Here is an 18,283-nt window from a genome sequence, read left to right as displayed (position 1 = left end):
CTTTACAACGAAACTTTTACCACGCAGTACCTTTACAACGCAGGTATTACAACGCAAGTCGTTACAACGACTTGCGCTGGAGGGCGCTGTAGGATAGGGAATAGTTTAATTTACTATCCAAAACCTTCCCTACTATCCACGGGGACTGGAGTTGGAATAGTAAATTAAACTATTCCAATATCCAGCGCCCCCCAACGCAAGTCGTTGTAACGACTTGCTCTGTAATACCTGCATTGTAAAGGCATGCGTGGAAAAAGCATGCGTTGTAACGACATACATCCGCTTGGCAGCACCCCCCATCGCCCCCAGGGGGGTCGGCCAAGCAGTTTGCCAGGGCTGATTTCGGTTCCCAGTTCGGCCCTGTTTATGGCTGGATTCCATCCCCACTTAATACCTGCATTGTCAGCATCACTGCATATGGCCCCTTTCCCGTTACAAATCAATAAGTAGTAGACCCATAGAAAATGGAAAAACACTGTTTCACAGCCTAGGACTTGTAAGACTTGCAAGGTAAATATTTCCCTATGGCATAACAAATAATTATACTCACAGCATGCTAAAAACTCACGCTAGACATCTTATAATATTTATACAATAAGCATATACTAAATACATAATGAGTCTAGAAGTTATTTCAGAGGAATGTATACTGTATGCTCCATCAACCATGTCAATCTAAAAATAGCAGAATGTCCTGAGCTGAAATTACTTAGGGGCCGATTAGGATTGCGGTGAATACGCATCCTCCGGGCCGGCGGAAGCCACTGCCGGCCCGGAGGATGCGGATTCACCGCTGCGGTGCCTTCAAAGACCCCCCCGCCAGATTAGGATGGCTGGGGGGGTCATCGGTGAACGGGAAGACCGTCCGCCACTTTTCCGCCGCGGTCGCCTTCCGACCGTGGTGGAAAAGCTCTAATATGGTGGCGGTGTCTATCAGACACCGCCATCCATATGACACCGCCATCCATATTAGGATGGGGCAGAAAACATGCTTTTCCGCTGTGGCTTTTCTCCCGTGGAAAAGCATGTGGTCTTTCGTGTTTGGGGGCCCGTTGCGAGCCCCCAGGGTGTTGGGGGGCGCACATGGGGGGTACCCATGGTACCCCCCTGCTTTGGCATGCACAGGGTGGCAGGCACCACACGGTGCCTGCCAAGTTGTGCATGCCAATACTACACATGCATATTTTACATTGCGGCGGGTGCTGCTTAAAGCAGCACCCGCTGCAATGTAAAATATATGGGATGTGACCACCAGGGTGGCGGTCACATCCTAATTCGCACAGAGGGACCGCCGCTGCCCCAGCGGATGGTCCCTCCACCTCTAATAGGTCCCTTAGATAGGTGTTAGCTAATTCCCAGAGGTGGCCACACCATTTCATGTGATATGGACCATTCATTACGTAATGGGAGGTGGTGAGTGTCATCTTTTACTGGCAGGCTATACAATATTATGCCTTTTGGTAGAAACCATTGTTAGGAAAACACATTTGCTTAAAAACTGTTTGACTGAAAGGATCTGTTTCATGTGAAGAGAAAACATTTTTAATGCAGTAAAAATAAAAAAATCATAGTACTAATAACAAATCACCCATGGTATTACATACTAATATAGAAGTAATTTGCATAACCAAACAATATTATTACATTTTTAATTTACTGTTTTTAGGCAAAAAGTAACTTCTAGAACTTCTTTCACTGAAACGCCTTAGATCAGGATCTCTCAGTAGAATACCCCAGCCAATATAGAGACCACCAGTTATTTCCAAAGGATGGCCACTTTCGATTAGCCTGAAAGTTTAAGTTACTCTGATAACTTCGTATATATCTTCATACTGATACAAAATGCAGCTAAGAAGCCAATGTCATTCTTTCTCAAGTAACCACATAGGATCAGTAGGCATTTATTCAGTGAGCAGCAGTATTAGAAACCCCATTCATGTCTTGTAGCAATAGTTATCCTTAACAGCTGCTCCAGGTGGATCTGGGACTGGTTCAAGAAAGGCGATAAGAACAAGGATGGGCGGATAAACTTCAAAGAGGCTCGACATCTTCTGAAGATGATGAATGTAGACATGAATGTCGAGCATGCCTATCGACTCTTCCAGGTGCATGCGAATTCCTTCTGTGGTAGGGAGTCTTAAAAAATATCAAGACTACAGACTGTCACAATTCTCTTCTTGTATATTTTATTGCGCATGTACTCTAACATTTGTGTTAGAATATAGGTCCTTCCAAGCAGGTATAAAAATGCACCCAAATTTATCTTAAGCTGTTTGAACTCTGACTCACTAAGTTGAAGTTGAAAATATTTGTAAAGCGCACTGTGGCCAAGCGGCTTTCTGGCGCTGGGTGATTGACGGTGGCAGATGGAAGGAGCACCAGGGGATTACTGAGTAGAGAAGGCTTGAGCGAACAGATGAGTTTTGAGTGCCTTACGGAAGTGCAGATAGTCAGTGATGGACCTGATGGTGCATGGGAGGCTGTTCCAGAAGCGGGGGGCAAGAGTGGAGAACCTAGTGCCACCTGCTCTGGTCTTGCAGAAACGGGGAACAATGAGAAGTGCCTGGCTAGAGGAACGGAGGTTGCGGCAGGGGAGGTAGTGGGTGATCATGGAATTGACTAAGTGCCAGTATTACACTTTGGTGGCCAGACTCAATTGAATTCTGACTTTATTGGAGTCTCATATCTTTTTCCATGGACAAGCATCAACTTCTGGTGATCCCAAGCAGCCCCTTGCAGTCCCCGCCAGTTCTACACAATAGATTTTCAAGTTTTGAGGGCTACCAAACATGAGCTGGAGTGAAGAGAAGAGAGTGTGAAGTCCCTTAGGCACTGGCACTCCCAGGCTCAGTGGCTGTCAGGCTGGTACAGTGGTGCTTGACAAGGAACACTGTTTGCTTGAGCCAAAAGACTCACTGGCATGAACTAGAACCAGCGGTAATGTACCCTACGGTCTTTGCTGGTCAGTTCTCAGTGAATTAACCTACAAATTACACAGCTCAGTGTCACAGGATCCATGGATTAAATTCCAGATCAGTATCACAGTATCTGTACAAACCCATAATACATGTGTATGTGATTCTGTTTGTTACTACTTTTTGTGCATGCAAGAATTCTAGATGCCGTTTCTCACTTAAGACCAGAATTCCAGTATATCAAGTGTAACTCCTCGAAATATCTTAAATACTACTATATAAGCAGTTACTCCTGAGGTAATACCCCAGAATATCTGCAAAGAACGTGTATTTAAGTGTTAACCGTTGATACAATGGTCTGGAGTATGTCTGCAGTTCAAGAATTTCAGCATTAACTCCTGTATTCTGCATCAACTGCTAATACTATATATTCAGCAACCATCCCAGGCCTTTCTCTAAGGGCCTTGTAGCTGCAGGGGTAAGGGGGTAATGGAAGTATTCCATAGAAACCAGGCCAAGAAGTATGTGGTCTTTGACAGAAAGTGGGCTCCCTCTCTTCTTTTACATTTACTCTCTTGGGTAGCATTGTAACCAAACATTGACAATCGTGCAGATTAAGTAACAGCACACTAAACAACAAAACAGAGTTTGAATACTGGGCACTCAGGTTACACTAAACATGCTGTTCACAGTCACTAACTAATTGTAGACGCTGCGCTGTTCGGAATTAAGAACAGGGAGGGTATTGTTCCTCCCATCAAAACTTTGTGATCCAAATTGTTCACAATTATTGGTAACAGTAAAAGAAATAGATAGTACAAATGATGCATCATGCGGGTAAAGAAAAAATGATTCAAGCATCAATCAAGTGCCTCAGTCTTCACAGTCAAGAGGTAAGTGTCAGGGAAACCTGGTTGTTGATAGTTCGAAACCCATTTATTATTGTGGCCTCAAGTACCCCACGGTGTAGGGATCAATGGTTTTCTTTCAGAGGGAAGCCTGGGCTTGATGTGGACCAATGGCAGACAGGGATCTGATCTTTTGGGGCAATTGGGGTGTGGGCCCGTAGGGACACATGCAGGGACAATGTGTGAACTCTTAAGGTTCCTCGATCATGGGAGCAAGCAAGCGAGAAGGATGCTACACAAAGGAAGGCTCTGGGCACCCGTTTGGCTTGGGAACACTTTTTCAACCACCCAGATCACTGAGTCCGATAAGAGGCCTGTGCATTTATTGGCATATGAGCAGGTGAGTTCCCCAGGCAGGGTCAACACTCACCTGACCTGGCTGTTTTATCATTCAAAGTGCTTCTTCATTGAGTGGCAAGCTTCTGTCTGTGATTACGTGGAAGGGTGAGCAGTGTAGGTCTCGATTGGTAGGGCTGTGGAGCAGTGGTCCTGTAAGCTCCATAAGCATGTTGGGTTGTGGGAACAGAGAGGCATGGGGCATACTGATGGTCCTTCCTGAATTTATTCCAGGGGGTTCTGCAGAGGAGTGGGTAGTTGTGTTACATCTCTGATTCTAAATTGGATCAGCCTTGGAGCAGCTCTGATGGATGCAGGGATATTATTCCAGATCCTGGTTTCATAGATTAAAAAGTGCTGCTGCCCTCTTTTTTCTTTTTTGCACCTGTTAGTCTGCAGTCTGATGATGTCCTGGCTGTGAGTGGGCCAAGCACCACCAGAGATAGTGAGCTTGTTCTCAAGATAAAAATGGGAATTCTGGTCATGATGACTTGTAAATGATGCAGCTGGTTTTGAAGATGGTGTAGTCTGGCAAGGAGAGCAAATGGAGTGTCATCAGAATGGGAGTGATGTGGTTATAATTATATTCCATCAGGCCCCGGATGATGCTCACAAGATGAGCTGTGTACGCTGTGCAGGAAAGTCAAGTCCTGCAGACCCCCTTAAGCCTGAACAGTTCCTTAAATCTCTGCATCTGCTCCTTTCACCTCTTTGCCAGCTGACTAATATGTCCCTGTCCAGGGCGGTTGTCCCCAGGGCTTGGAAACAAGCCATGGGGGTTCCTCTATTAAAGAAACCAACACTGGACACTGCTAAACCCTATCTTTCTCCTGCCGAAGCTTGTCCAAGGTTGCCGAGTCCCACGTAAATTCCATCCTGAGAGTATTTTTGGAAAATAACAACACGTTTGACTCTTCTCAGAATGGCTTTCGACCGGGTCATAGCACAGAGACTGCTCTCTTTGCTGTAACCGAACATCTGAGGGAGGCTTTAGATGCCGGTCCTACTTCGGCGCTGATAATTTTAGATCTCAGCTCCGCGTTCGACACCGTATCACATCAGATTCTGTTGCACCGTCTGGAGAAGGCTGGGATTGAGGGCCTGGCCTTGGTCTGGTTTGCTTCTTTTTCTACTGAGAGAACCTTTCAGGTGTCAGCCCCCCCTTTCAGCACCTGACTCGTACAATCAAGCAAAGGGTTCCACAAGGCTCAGCGTTGAGCCCAACTTTATTCAATCTATATGTTCAACAGCTTGCAGCAGTGGCTAGGAGTATAGGACTAACAGCGGTATCATATGCTGACGATAGTAGTTGCACTCTCCGATGACTCCACACAGGTTGCATTTAAGTTCAGGAGTGATCTGAAGGCCATTGCAGAGTGGATTACTGCCAACTGCCTCCAGCGAAATGCTAGCAAATCTGAGATCTTGCTAGTAGGGAGTGACACTGATGAGCTGTGGAGTGAGAGCTGGGGGCCTGCGATGTTGGGTTGGGTTGTGCACCCGTCCCTCAACAGGTGGTCAAAAACCTGGAAGACTGGGTTGATTCAGCCCTTAGCTTCCTAGGCCAAACAAAAAAAGTGGCTGGGACCTTCTTTGGGCTCATGCGAGGGCTCAAGCCGTTGCTGTTTTTTTTATTTTTATCCTACAGTCCGTCAAATCATCATCCGGGCTTCCATTCTATCTAGCCTAGACTTTGCCAATTCACTCTACCTGGGAGCTAACAAGGCCAAAATTCTACATTTACAACGGGTTCAAAAAGCGGCTGCTAGAACCCTACTGGGCCTTCCAAGAACCTGCCCTACGACCAACGCCATTCACAGAATTCATTCGCTGCTGGTGGCAAAACGTATTGAGTTTAAGTCCCTCTGCATTGCCCATAAAATCTTGAATCTTTCTTCCCCTGGTATTCTGGCAAACTTGATCTTGTCTTATACACCTCCTTGCCAGCTTTGATCCATGGGCCAGCACTTGGCGGTTGTCGGTCGAGTCAGGAAAGAACAAGCTGGTGGACGCTCCTTCAACGTCTCGGCTGCAAAACTCTGTGACTCTCTCTCGGTGCACATCCGTAGTATTAGCAACTACACGGCTTTTCGCAAAGCCATTAAAACGTATCTTTTCCCTACATTATAGGCCTTGCTATCCTTCAGCATTTCTCCAACTTCTGCTATGCTAGCGCTGGGACGCCCCTTTGCTGGGGCAGCTGTGTGCTTTATAAAACCTGCAACATAACATAACATAGAAGATGTGGCGAGAAGGAAAAACCCTCAAAGGGTGCCAGTGTGGAGCCTGGGAGGCCACAAAGTATGGTGTTACCATCATCCTGATGCGAGGGTGTGACAACTTGAACAGCAGTAATGAAGCCACTTTCTGGAGGAAATGGTTTCACTTTCTTTAGAATGATCTAGAACAACATCCCCGTATCCATGATCTGAAACAACAACCTGTATCCACCAGGACAGACCAACGCTGTGCCAGTTTACGAAAGAGTTGAAGACTCACCTCTTTAACGAACACAATGTTACAACGTTACAATGCAGTGTCCATCAGTGTCCATCACCCTGATACCCTCTTATCACTCATTGACTTGTTGCTTGTCTTTGACCCTTTTCAGCGCTCCACTGCCATTTGCCGAGGTTTGTGCACTTGATTGAAACACCATATACATGCATATATACATAGAATAGAGCCGGCACCAGGCCATATTTGTTCTTGTGGCAATGTGTTCCTTGAGGGTGAGGTTGGCATCCAGGGTGAGTCCAAGTCACTTGGCAATCAATGAGGTTGGAGTTGAAGCCCATTAAAGGGCATGCTATTGAGTGGGTTTGTACTGCTTCTTGTCTGTTGTTCTTGACAAATAAAAGGTATTTTGCCTTGGCTCTGCCGATCTTCTGATAAAGCGGTACAAAAGGGGGTGGTGACGGACGGAGCATCTGAACCAATCAAACACTCACACCCAGTCAAAAGATCTGGGTTTAATCCATCACCGTTCTTTAGCGACCCCAGTTCAGACAGGCAAAGTGAACAAGGGACTCACGTCTGTCGAGCTTCTGATAAAGGCTGAACATCCAGGTCTGGCTTGAGGCATTGGATGTGTGAAGAAGAGGAGACTTTCAGGTAGAGTTGTGTATCTTCAGCAAAGCAGTGAATCTCGCTGTTATCTGTGGGAAGAGCAGGAAGCAGCTTCATGTAGAGGTGGAAGATGACTGGGACAGTATGGTTGCTTCAATATGGATGTATGACGTTACAACGCATACTTTTACAATGCATACCTTTACAACGCATTTTTTACAATGCAACACCTATTACAACGTATTCCATTACAACGCATGCCATTACAACGAATTTTTAAAAACTACCTTTACAACGCATTCCATTACAACGCATACTACCTTTACAACGCATACCATTACAACGCATAACATTACATTGCATGTATGGTAAGTATTGGATAGTGTAGGGGTAAAAATTACTATTCTAACTCCAGGGGGGTGCAACAGTAGGGTAAGTGTTGCATAGTGTAGGGGTAAAAATACTATTCTAACTCCAGGGCGTTCAACAATAGTGTAAGTGCTGGAAAGTGTAAGGTTACTATGCGTTGTAATGTTATGCATTGTAATGGTATGTGTTGTAATGACATGCGTTGTAGTGGTATGCGTTGTAGTGTCATGCGTTATAATGGTTGCGTTGTAATGGCATGCGATGTAATGGATGTTGCGTTGTAAAAGTTTCGTTGTGCGTTGTAAAAGTTGTTTCCCCTTTAATATAGTGGTGTATGAATCTTATTGTTTGCATAGCAGACCCGAAAAGAGGTTTTTGTTTAATGATCAGGTTCTGTCCCATTCTTGTAGTCCATCTGCTCCAGGGGCTGTTCATAGGATTTGGATGTTAAATTGCTAGTCGACAGATAAATAAAACTAATAAGCACTTGAGCCCTTCAGAAAGGAAGCTGTTGGGGCTCGACTGCGAATACGAAATGTGAAACGGTTGCTGTTCCAACTACCATCCTTGGCATCAGTGTCCAATCACCTTGGTAACATAAAAATAAGGATTTAATTATGGAATATAGGGGCAGTTTAAATCAATTTCAAACCCCAGTTTGATATCGATGAATGGACATTACTGCAACACTGCACTCTGTACCTTATGTACGTATTGTACATATAACCTATACATGGGTTAAATGGTCAAAAATTGTATATGCTATTTTGTATATCAATTGTTTGGATGAGTTGTTTTTCATGTAAAGTATATATGCATGTATAACATCCTGACTGTGTATTGTAGAGAAGTGTGGCTCAATGGTTAGAGCGGCAGCCTCTGATGCAGTAGTCTGGCCGGGACCAGGGTTCAATTCCCGCCTCGGCGGGTCTCGGGCTCAATTTACTCGGACCTGATAATTCTCGCCTCAGTGCCTATTCTAATCATGAGTCCCACCCTGCACCTCTGGGCAATAGCTTGCTTAATCTCTACAACGGCCCCAACAACGCTGAGGATGCCTGGCTTCACCTTGGCGGTGCCCAGGAGTGGACACCTCACAGGGAAAGGCCAGGAAGGGTTCTTTGGCGGTATTCGTACAAGCGCTCAGATGCCTACGGGTAGTCGTGCGCTATACAAGTGCGTAATCATTTCATCATTTCATTTCATTGTACTTGAGTGTCCTTCTGTATCTTTTACCTGTAAGTTTCATGGTGTTTTGCCAAATAAAGTTTGTGATTTGGAACCCTGGGGGCCTCCGCATGCGTTAGGGATCTTTTGGGACCCGGAGGTGCCCATGTGAACAAATTGGTGTTGGCCGGATAGGTACAAGGGCATCCAGCAATCTCTGTACATCTAAAAGGATCATTGTGCTTCTGTGCCATTTTTGGTCATTGTGTTTCCCTTTCCTCCCACTTGCAGATGGCGGATGCATCTCACAGCGGAACTCTGGAGGGCGAGGAGTTTGTCTCGTTCTACCACGCTCTAACCCAGCGGGATGATATCCTAAGGATCTTCAAGGAGTACTCCAAGGATGGGAAGAAACTGACCCTGCTGGAGTTTGTGGACTTTCTGAAGCACGAGCAACTAGAGCAGGACGAAGTTCAGGAGCATGCAATAGACCTTGTAGCCAGATACGAGCCGTCCGAGAATGGTAGGCGATCCACGTGCACGCCATGACTTCAGTTTCTCTTTCTAACTTTTTCTATAGCTATTTCTTTTTCGCTCTGTCTACCTCTGTTTCAAAACCCTGGTCCTATGCTGGTGAGCCACAATCCTAATTTACACCTCCTGCTGTCCCGCTACCGAGATACCTCATTGTATCTGATGTTGGTTGGTAGGTCCCACAGCTGTCTCTCAGATTTATTTATTTGTAAATTAAGCATTTCTACCTTGAACAATGTACAGAGGGTAGTATGTCAGAATATCAAGTACAACAATATTGAGGTGCCAAAATATCATCATCTAAATCCCGAGAACAAAATATACGTAAGTATAGATTTACTACTTCCACATTTACATATGTTGACGATATATATTGTCAAGGCACATATATGTGAATTTAAGCATAGCATACTAAAGTAAAGCCAGTTGTTTCTACTAGACTAGCCTGGTCCATGCAGATAGCACCAGCTATGCTCTTGAACCAAAGGCCATTTTCGCAAATCGAGGGATTTGGGAAATCCTATTTATCCTATCTATCCTATTTATGAGGTGTAAGAGAGGGAGGTTTGGCAAATCATGTTAATAGAGTGTAATGAACACGAGTGCTGGAGAGCAGAAGGGCCCCGGGTCACAAGAGCCCTCCAGCTGCTGCGTTTATAGAAGAGCTAGATTATTGGGCTCGTGGCTTTATCCTTGGTACATGAAATGGTACCAAGCAGCAGATATTTCTGGCTCTTAGAGGGGTCAGTTCTGCAGAGTTCTAGTCTCCAAACTATAGCCTCGGCGCTTTACTTGATGTGGTAGAAAAAGAAAATTTTGAATTGTCTTTCGCGAACTGAAAAGACTGGACTAAAGGAAGTAGACTGCCTCCAGGTTATGAGACTGGCTTTTGGGACAGTTGCAGCATCACAGATTATATCCTGTCATTCTCTGGGATAAGAATGTGAACAAAGGCTGTGGAACACCGCAGTCTGAGAACGGAGCACAGCGTGAATGGACGACACTACACGTCTCAATAATTCTCAACAACAAATTGCTTCGCTTAGCTCAAAGGGTCAAAAGCCCATAAATTTAATCAAACATTTTTTAGATGATTGTAATCATTTGAAAGACCCAAATTCATTAACATATGTGTAACACAATAATAAAATGTCATTGTGTCTACATGTAACGAGGCTGCTACATAAATCATATAATAGTATCACTGTCAATAATGAACTGATACAGAGAAGTTCAAATACAAATCCCAATGCATTTCGGGTTCGACAAATGAACCCTTCTTCGGGGGTATCTGAAAATTCAGTGAAGAACAGGTAATTTCGGGGTATATTTCGCCACAGGAACCTGCAACACAATTAAGACATGTTGGTCTATGATACCAATGTTTGCAACATGTTTATGCGAGTATATACATTGATGTCATTTATTCAATAGAATTTGCACTCTTAATGATTTAAAAAGATTGGAGAGAGAAAAGGGAAACCATACAGTAAATGCTTAAATGCAACAAAAATAGAATCAAAGCTTGCAATAATACTGCTACAGGTTCAATAAAGCAGGAACTGTCACTTAATGCAAACCGAGTCTCCAGCATTCTTCCTAAATAGTTGCATGATCATAAATAACTAAACGTTACTCGATCTGTAATCCTCTTACCAGTCAAAAGATTCAGGTGTAAAATGCAGTGAAATGCCAAATGTGACGATATAGCCAATCAAGTCGGTGGCTAAATATCCAAGATCCCAGCGCTGTGTATGGTTGCGTATTGGAAATCTATCTAAAGCGGCATCTATTATGGTGTTAAAGTCCCCTCCTATTATAAGATCTCCCTCTGGAAGACCCAGTAAGAAGTCATTTAGTGCCGGTAGCGCCACTGTATGTAGTGCTGGTGGTATATAGACCGAGACGACATTGAAAAGCTTAACCTCCCATTGCCATGGACCGCTGCAAATCATCCCTGACCGTCTACTTTAGTCTGCAGAACCAAGAACAATGATGACTTTTTTATTAGCATGCCCTGTGGTGAATTCAGAATGTGCGATAATTTTATAACTAACGCTGGGCGTCCGAATCGGCTACGCCCACGGAGTAGGCGTAGTGTTGCCTCCTACGCATTTTGCGTAGACAGTGTAGCCGGCAACACTACGCCCACTCCGTGTGCGTAGCCGAGTCGGCCGCCACCCGCCTCCCTCCCGCCCTCCCCTACATACATTATTTAAGCAAAATACCCTTAATAAAACAAGTTTAAAGCACTTACCGTGTCCGGGGCTCGTCCGGGGCTCCCTCTTGGAATTGCGTCCCTTCATAGATACCAATGCGCATGCGCGGCCACCCGCGCATGCGCATTAGTATCCATGACGACGCGATTCCAAGAGGGAGCCCCGGACGAGCCCCGGACACGGTAAATGCTTTAAAATTGCTTTATTAAGGGTATTTTGCTTAAATAATGTATGTAGAGGAGAGCGGGAGGGAGGTGCGTAGTGGGGCTACGCGGAGTGCGGGAGTGGGCGTAGCTTCTCGCCCACTCCGCGTAGCTCCGCGGAGCCCCACTACGCCCGGGCTTATTTATAACCCCACCTATCTAGTGCTTTGCACGCCGACCCCGTAAGATGTGTTTCTTGTAATAGTGCTATCGCCGGGTTGTTCCTCTTTAAGGCCTGTAAAACCAGTCCCCTCTTTATTTTATCACCTAGTCCTCTCACATTCCAAGTCATGATCATGAGGGGCTGGACAGTGGTTTCCCACGCCGCCATGTCAGTGTTGCTCGCCCCCACCCGGAGCCTCGCCGGGAAAATCATAGAGTACGGTAGTTCTCTCACTCTCAGTTCTTTTTTAACCTCCTGAAAGTTCCGCCGTCGCCGCGAAACAGCCGCCGTGTAGTCAGGAAAGAAAGTCACCGTCGAATTCTGCACACGTACTGGCGGAGCTGACCTTGCGGCCCCTAAGATAGCATCTCTGTCGCTGAAGTTGAAGAGACGGGCCAGCACCGGTCTCGGGGGGGGCTCCCTGTTTAGGTCTGCCGCCAGGAACTCTATGCCCTCGTTCCACGGTAAAGAAGTTGGAGAGCCCTTTAGGCTTTAACACTGACTTTATCAAGTCTTCCACGTACAGGTCCATAGCTTGTTTGCCTTCAGTCTATGGAATTCCAATTATGCGTACATTGTTGCGTCGTGCGCGTCCCTCCTGATTGTCGAGCTTGTCGGCCAGAGATTTATTCTCTTTCTTGAGTTGGGTGACTTCAGTTTGCAACTCTGACGTGTCAGTCACCAGGGAGTTCGTCACAATTTCTACGTCTTTCACCCTGTCGGCCATTTTGTGAAGATCTGCCCTTAGGAGGGAGATATCCGTTGAGATCGTGCCAACCGTTGCCTGGACGTTCGTCAAAGCCACCATTACATCTTCCAACGTGATCTTTTTTGCCCCCTCAGCCTCTTGGTTTTTGGTCGTGGACTGTCTTCCTTCTGAATGCGGCACGGTGGTCTTCTCGAAGGCATATTTGTCCAGCTTGGATTGGGCATTGTTGGTTCTCGGACCCCTGTTCGCCATTATGCTGTCCGGTTCTTGGAGTGGGCGATTCCCTGAGTATGGGTACTGTCTCAGTGTCGTTTATGGCGTGTGTGGAGTTTGCGCTGATGAGTCTTTTGCGCCGCTCAGGTTTAGAACAGACCTCCGTTGTCCGTCGCGTCTCGGCGGTGCCCCGTTATGTTCACAGCGCGAGAAAGTAAGATATGTCCTGATAGTCCAGGTGCGGGCTTCACATCTTCCTCTGTGCTGCGTGTCCGCAGCCGCTCCGCAACAGTGTTCTCTCCGAGGTGTTGAGCGGTCACAATCAGACCTGTATTTGTGCCGGCTTAGGTGTCTAAGTGCCTTTTACAAGGATCGTGTCCCCTCGCCGTCCCCTCGCCAGGGCTCCCTATGAGGAGTATTGCGTCTCCTGTTTCTGCCGCGTCTCATCCACGAGAGTCTTGGGGTGATGAGCGGCGGTTACTGACAGTGTCTGTGAAGGGGTGGTACGTCTCGGCGCCGTCCCGCACCCTCTCCATGTAGCCTGTTCTTCAGGTGCCTATCAGTGGGGCAACGAGGGCTCAATCTTTGTTTTGGTGCCCCTAGCTGCTGCAATCCCGGAGGGGGGGGGGAGGAGTAATTGCGCCACTCACCCACAACCCCAAGAGAGCAGAACGATCTTCCGTTCTACCGCAGGCTCAGTCCGGTGTTTGATGCGCCTCCTGCCTCACACTAATCTCAGGCAGTCTTAAGCACCGCTTCTTCGGTTGCGGCACACCGATTGCTCCCGGAGATTAGTGTCTTGTGTGCAGTAGTTACAACTCTCTCTGGGGGCGCAGGTCGCCGGGTACGGATGATTCCCACGGCGAGTCTTCTTCCGGCATACTGATCCCTCGGGTGTCTTCCGGCCGTCTCGTGCCCACTTCGGCGTTGGTTCTCACTCGAACACCCGGTCTCTATCGGCTGGAAGGCCGCTCCATCGCTGTCGACAGTTTCTGCGCTTCTCGGCCACCGATTTACTCCGGAGTTGCAGCGGCTGCCACCGCTCGATCATGGGGTCCGGCTCCAGTGTCTGGGGGTCTGTTACTTCACGAATAAATGAGCGGATAGTCGGAAGGCCCGTGTCTTCCCCGGAGCTCCTAGGCTAAGCGGCCATCTTAGCCGGCTGTCAACCACGCCCCAGCTCACTTTTAAGGAGTAAACTAAGTGTCTGGTGGATTCAGCAGGGGTTGTATTATAGAGGTGCCCTGGGGGCGCAACAGTCGTTTGCGCCAGCGTTGGGTGTCCCCAGGGCACTTTAATATTACAGAAGGGGCTGCAGACGCTTGTGCGTCCCCTTCTGTAATACTGAAAGTGCACATAGCGCGCCAGTGCTTCCTGATGAGGGCATGCCCTCATTTGCATGGGTGTTACGCAAGGAAATGGTAGACCGAATGCTGAATGAATCATACATTCACCCCCAGTCAAGAGATCTGAGTTAAATCCATCAACTTTTGCTCAACATGCCACCCCAGTTTAGACCCAGCCATATGCAAATCAGTCTTGACCCTGTTCCTTATGAGAACCAGAAAACAGTCCAGACCGAACTGCCAAGTCAGGTCCTCCCTCGACCAGAAACAAGCTTCCTGGGACTGGTTTTGGGGTATTACCCCTCATCAGCCAGGATAACTTAAATCCAGTGGCACAGTGAGCAAGGGTCATATGTTTGCGTAGCACTTTTTGCCTTAAGTGGGATGGGTATGTCCAGATGTGGATTCCTTGCTCACTTTGCCACTGGATTCAAGCTATCCTGGCTGTTGAGGGGTAATACCCTGAAACCGATCCCAGGATGCTTGTTTCCGTAGCACTCATTTGCATGGGGGCGTGGCACAGCACATGTTGAACCCCTGCAAAGTATAGAAGAAAACTTTGCTAAAAGGCTACTGTCTGTTGCGGGTTCGTGCCCAAATGTTATTGTTCATAAAGAACTAGACCTGCCATACATTAGTGATAACATTAAAATAGCCCCACTTCTGTTATGGCTTTCAATTTGGAAAAGAGAAGAGGTGCTACTCAACTAACACATCATAAGGGATGCAATGAATCAAGATTGTGCAGGGTCCATTCCATGGCTTACATATGTGAGACAGACTTTTTCCTCCTTGGGTTTGGCCCAAGTTTACGAAAATCCCACTTGTTGTGTGACCTTCCTGAAAAAAGATTGAAAAATATATTTCTAGCTAATTTCTCTCATTCTAGACGGGAAAGGAACCTGGCAAAATGTAACGTAACTTTATATCTAGCTGTCCCGCCCATCCTCCCTGGAGCCTCCTCCTATCTCTCTTTTGTTGAGAACCAACATCATTGCTACCTGTCAACTAGGCTACGCCTAAATTACACCCCTCTCATGCTGGGTTACCCAGCTAATACACACTGTCAAGCTCACCTTCAAGCTTGCCCATGTGATGCACATTCTACACAACAGCCATACTGAGGCGCCGGGGATCGGATATAGGCTTGAACGCTGATAAATACAGCGCATCGAGGGCTGATCTAATACGCAGCCCCTATACTAACATGAGATTTACTTCACATCGTGCATCCTTGATATACGCTAGAATAAGACTTTTCGTGGAATACTTGCAACTTGCCCAGCCATAGTTAGGCTGGGACGGAATTATAACCAGTCAGAAGGCACATAAGACTGTTTCATCTACTTGAAGCCCCGAGGAAGTCGCGGGTGTCTTGTCCCAAGCGACGAAACACGTGTTGGCTGGAGTCACAACAAGAAAATCATTAAATTACTCATATTTTCTATGTATTTGCCTTGAATTTCAAGTTATTGACTTGTCATAATCATTGTGAATGTGTGCCAGGGCTTGATTCAAATTTTGTACAGATCTGTTGATCTGAATGGTGAGGTGTTGGATGATTACCTCCTCCCTGGGCACCTAAAGTGATAATTGAGCTACCAGATATTCACCGTATAGAGTGAGCGCCACCTCCATCCAGGGTACAATCATCCCAACAAATATTCACATTCTACACAAACCATCTCACATATCTTGTTCTTCTGTGTTGTTTATGAGAAAGAAAGGGAAGAGTATATTATCCTTTTATTATGAAAGTTTAGTGTAACTAATCACACTTCAGCATGTTCAGTTCTCCAACAATTGGAAACGCCATACGTTTGTCTTGTGATGGCATCTTTTTTTACAAGCGGCCATAAAAACGAGAAAGGCATCCACCATATAGTTATTTGATCTAGCTGCCCGAGTTTGGAGAGATGGTCACTATAGGGTGTATAAAGAAGAAAATGGCCCTCCATACTCTGCACTTTTGGGATATATGTTTGTTTTATTATTTATGGTAGTATACATGATGGTAATCTTTACAAGCACCTGTTATTAGCCTTACAGGGTTTTTATTGTTTTTTTTATCCAGTGATCAAGTGTATGGTGGACTTAACGTATAATCAATTTTTGTATGATATTTTATGCACTTTTATGCATTTTTAATACGAATAAAGTTTTGTTGATGATGATGAGTGGATTCAAAGCAGCTGCTCCATTTTTCACATGAATGAGTTTGTCGCTGCGCTGGGGGCAGCACATTCCCCCTAAGATGGCGCATTTTCCTTGATTGCACCGGGCTTACTTTTTAAAAGGTAGCGCCCGGCGCTATCAAAGAAAATATGCCATATGTATAATAAGGCCCCAGGTCTCTTACACCAGAATACCTGTGTCAACATGTTTTTTTTGGCCAGACAAGCATATGGCCTCAGCTGTTGATAGTCACCCTAGTTGTGCACTGAGGGAATAGTAAACTGGTGGCAAGCTTTGCTAAAACCAAGGTGGCCTTACCCTTGGCGAGCCCAGAAACCAGCGGGGAGGTATCTTGGTGGTCTGAAGATAGAGTGCATTCGCTGTTACAAAATCGCGAATGAATGTCATTACTGTGGCTTTATGAAGCAAGTGTTGGTCCATGTGTTATGCTCCTGCCCGAAGTTAACCCCTTCGATGCTCATGACGGAACGGTTCCGTCATGAGCGTCGGTTGAGCTGTGCTCATGACGGAACCGTTCCGTCATGAGCCCGTTGGCTCATTAGAACCTTCAGCACAGCGCGAAAATTCGCGCCGCGCTGAAGGTGTTAAAAAACAAATGCAGGATGTGGCTAAGCCGGCTTTGTAAGAGGATGGGCCTGCCCCATGCAGACTTCCGCCTTGCAGTGTCCAAGAGGCGACTCACTGCAATCGCCAGATGCATTTATGAAATTTACGGACTCGCCTAACTACTTTTTTGATAAATCATATTCCAGCAGGGTTTGCCTGTGGCTTTTTGTTCTTTAATTTATAAAATAACTTTGCAAATGTCTTAAAACGTGGGTCTGCTCTGTGAAGAATCTTTTTCTACTGCGAGGGCCAGCACCAGAGTCATATTAATATGTGTTGCACTTGAAGGTTTTGGCACCTATAATATTCTCAGATTGCCAGCATTGCTTTTAAAGTCTCTAATGGGGGCCTGTGATGAACGAGTTTGGTTGATTTTGTGCGCTGGCTGTGATCCGAGCCATAGCCATTGGAACACATTGATGGATTGTGTTTATTATGGTTTTTATACATCGTCAAATAATACTCTTTACTGTCAGACTTGATACAGCTTCATCAGTGAGGCTCAGTGTTGGAGTCGGACACGGCTCTTATACTGGAACCCTGTCACAGCTCTAATATTTGAAAACTTAAAACGATTTAATACCTGATACAGCAAGCAGTGGACGTGTCAGGGGTCTGTCACGGCATCCTTACAATGCTGCGGAAAGTCCTCCCCCTTCTTCCCATGGGGGCAAGGAGATCTATAGTCCAGCCCTTAGTCCTCTCGCGCCTGGACTACGGCAACTCACTGTATCTAGGAGCGCCGAAATCCACCTTAAGGAAGCTTCAGGTGGGACACAACTGTGCCGCCTGCCTACTGTCGGGTTCGACCAGAACGCAGTCGGCCATGCCCAGTTGGAAGACCATACACTGGCTGCCCATAGAGGAGAGGGTTACATTTAAAGCCCTATGTACTGCCCACAAGACCCTCATAAGTAAAGGCCCTCACCTCAACCAGTCCTTCATCACTGCATACCGTCCTAGGAAACTCCTCCGCTCTGCGAACCTTAATCGAGCCACCATCCCCAAAATCCAAAGGATGCGAAGCGGGGGTCGTTCCTTCTCATACAATACAGCTAAGCTGCGGGACACCCTTCCCCTACATCTGCGCTCAGAGACATCCCACCTCACCTTCTGGAAGTGTCTCTAAACCTGGCTATTCCAGAACATCAACTGGGAGCTACTTCTTCCCGTTCTTTCTGCCGCTGGGATGCCGTAGGGTAGCTATGCGCTGAAGAAGTGTTCATTAATAATAATAATAATAATAATAATAAAAATAATAGAGATCTACTACTGGGACCCTGTTGCACCTCTAATACAAGGTCACCCATACAGCTTTATCAGTTAGTGT

At 46.3% G+C, this 18,283-nt stretch overlaps 1 protein-coding gene across 1 annotated transcript in view; it reads left to right on the top strand.

Annotated features, from left to right (window-relative positions):
* The window catches only part of PLCD4 (phospholipase C delta 4), a 244,806-nt gene that overhangs the window by 37,558 nt on the left and 188,965 nt on the right, over positions 1 to 18,283 (top strand). The window contains exons 3-4 of the mRNA XM_078683514.1: positions 1,976 to 2,105; positions 9,056 to 9,287. Coding sequence (XP_078539640.1) covers positions 1,976 to 2,105; positions 9,056 to 9,287 — 362 coding nt within the window. The remainder of the gene's footprint in view (positions 1 to 1,975; positions 2,106 to 9,055; positions 9,288 to 18,283) is intronic.

The sequence above is a fragment of the Lissotriton helveticus genome, chromosome 3_1, assembly GCF_964261635.1.
Source record: "Lissotriton helveticus chromosome 3_1, aLisHel1.1, whole genome shotgun sequence".
In the NCBI taxonomy this organism is placed as follows: domain Eukaryota; kingdom Metazoa; phylum Chordata; class Amphibia; order Caudata; family Salamandridae; genus Lissotriton; species Lissotriton helveticus.
The sequence above is the reverse complement of the archived record's forward strand: the minus strand, read 5'-3'. Positions and strand labels throughout refer to the sequence as shown.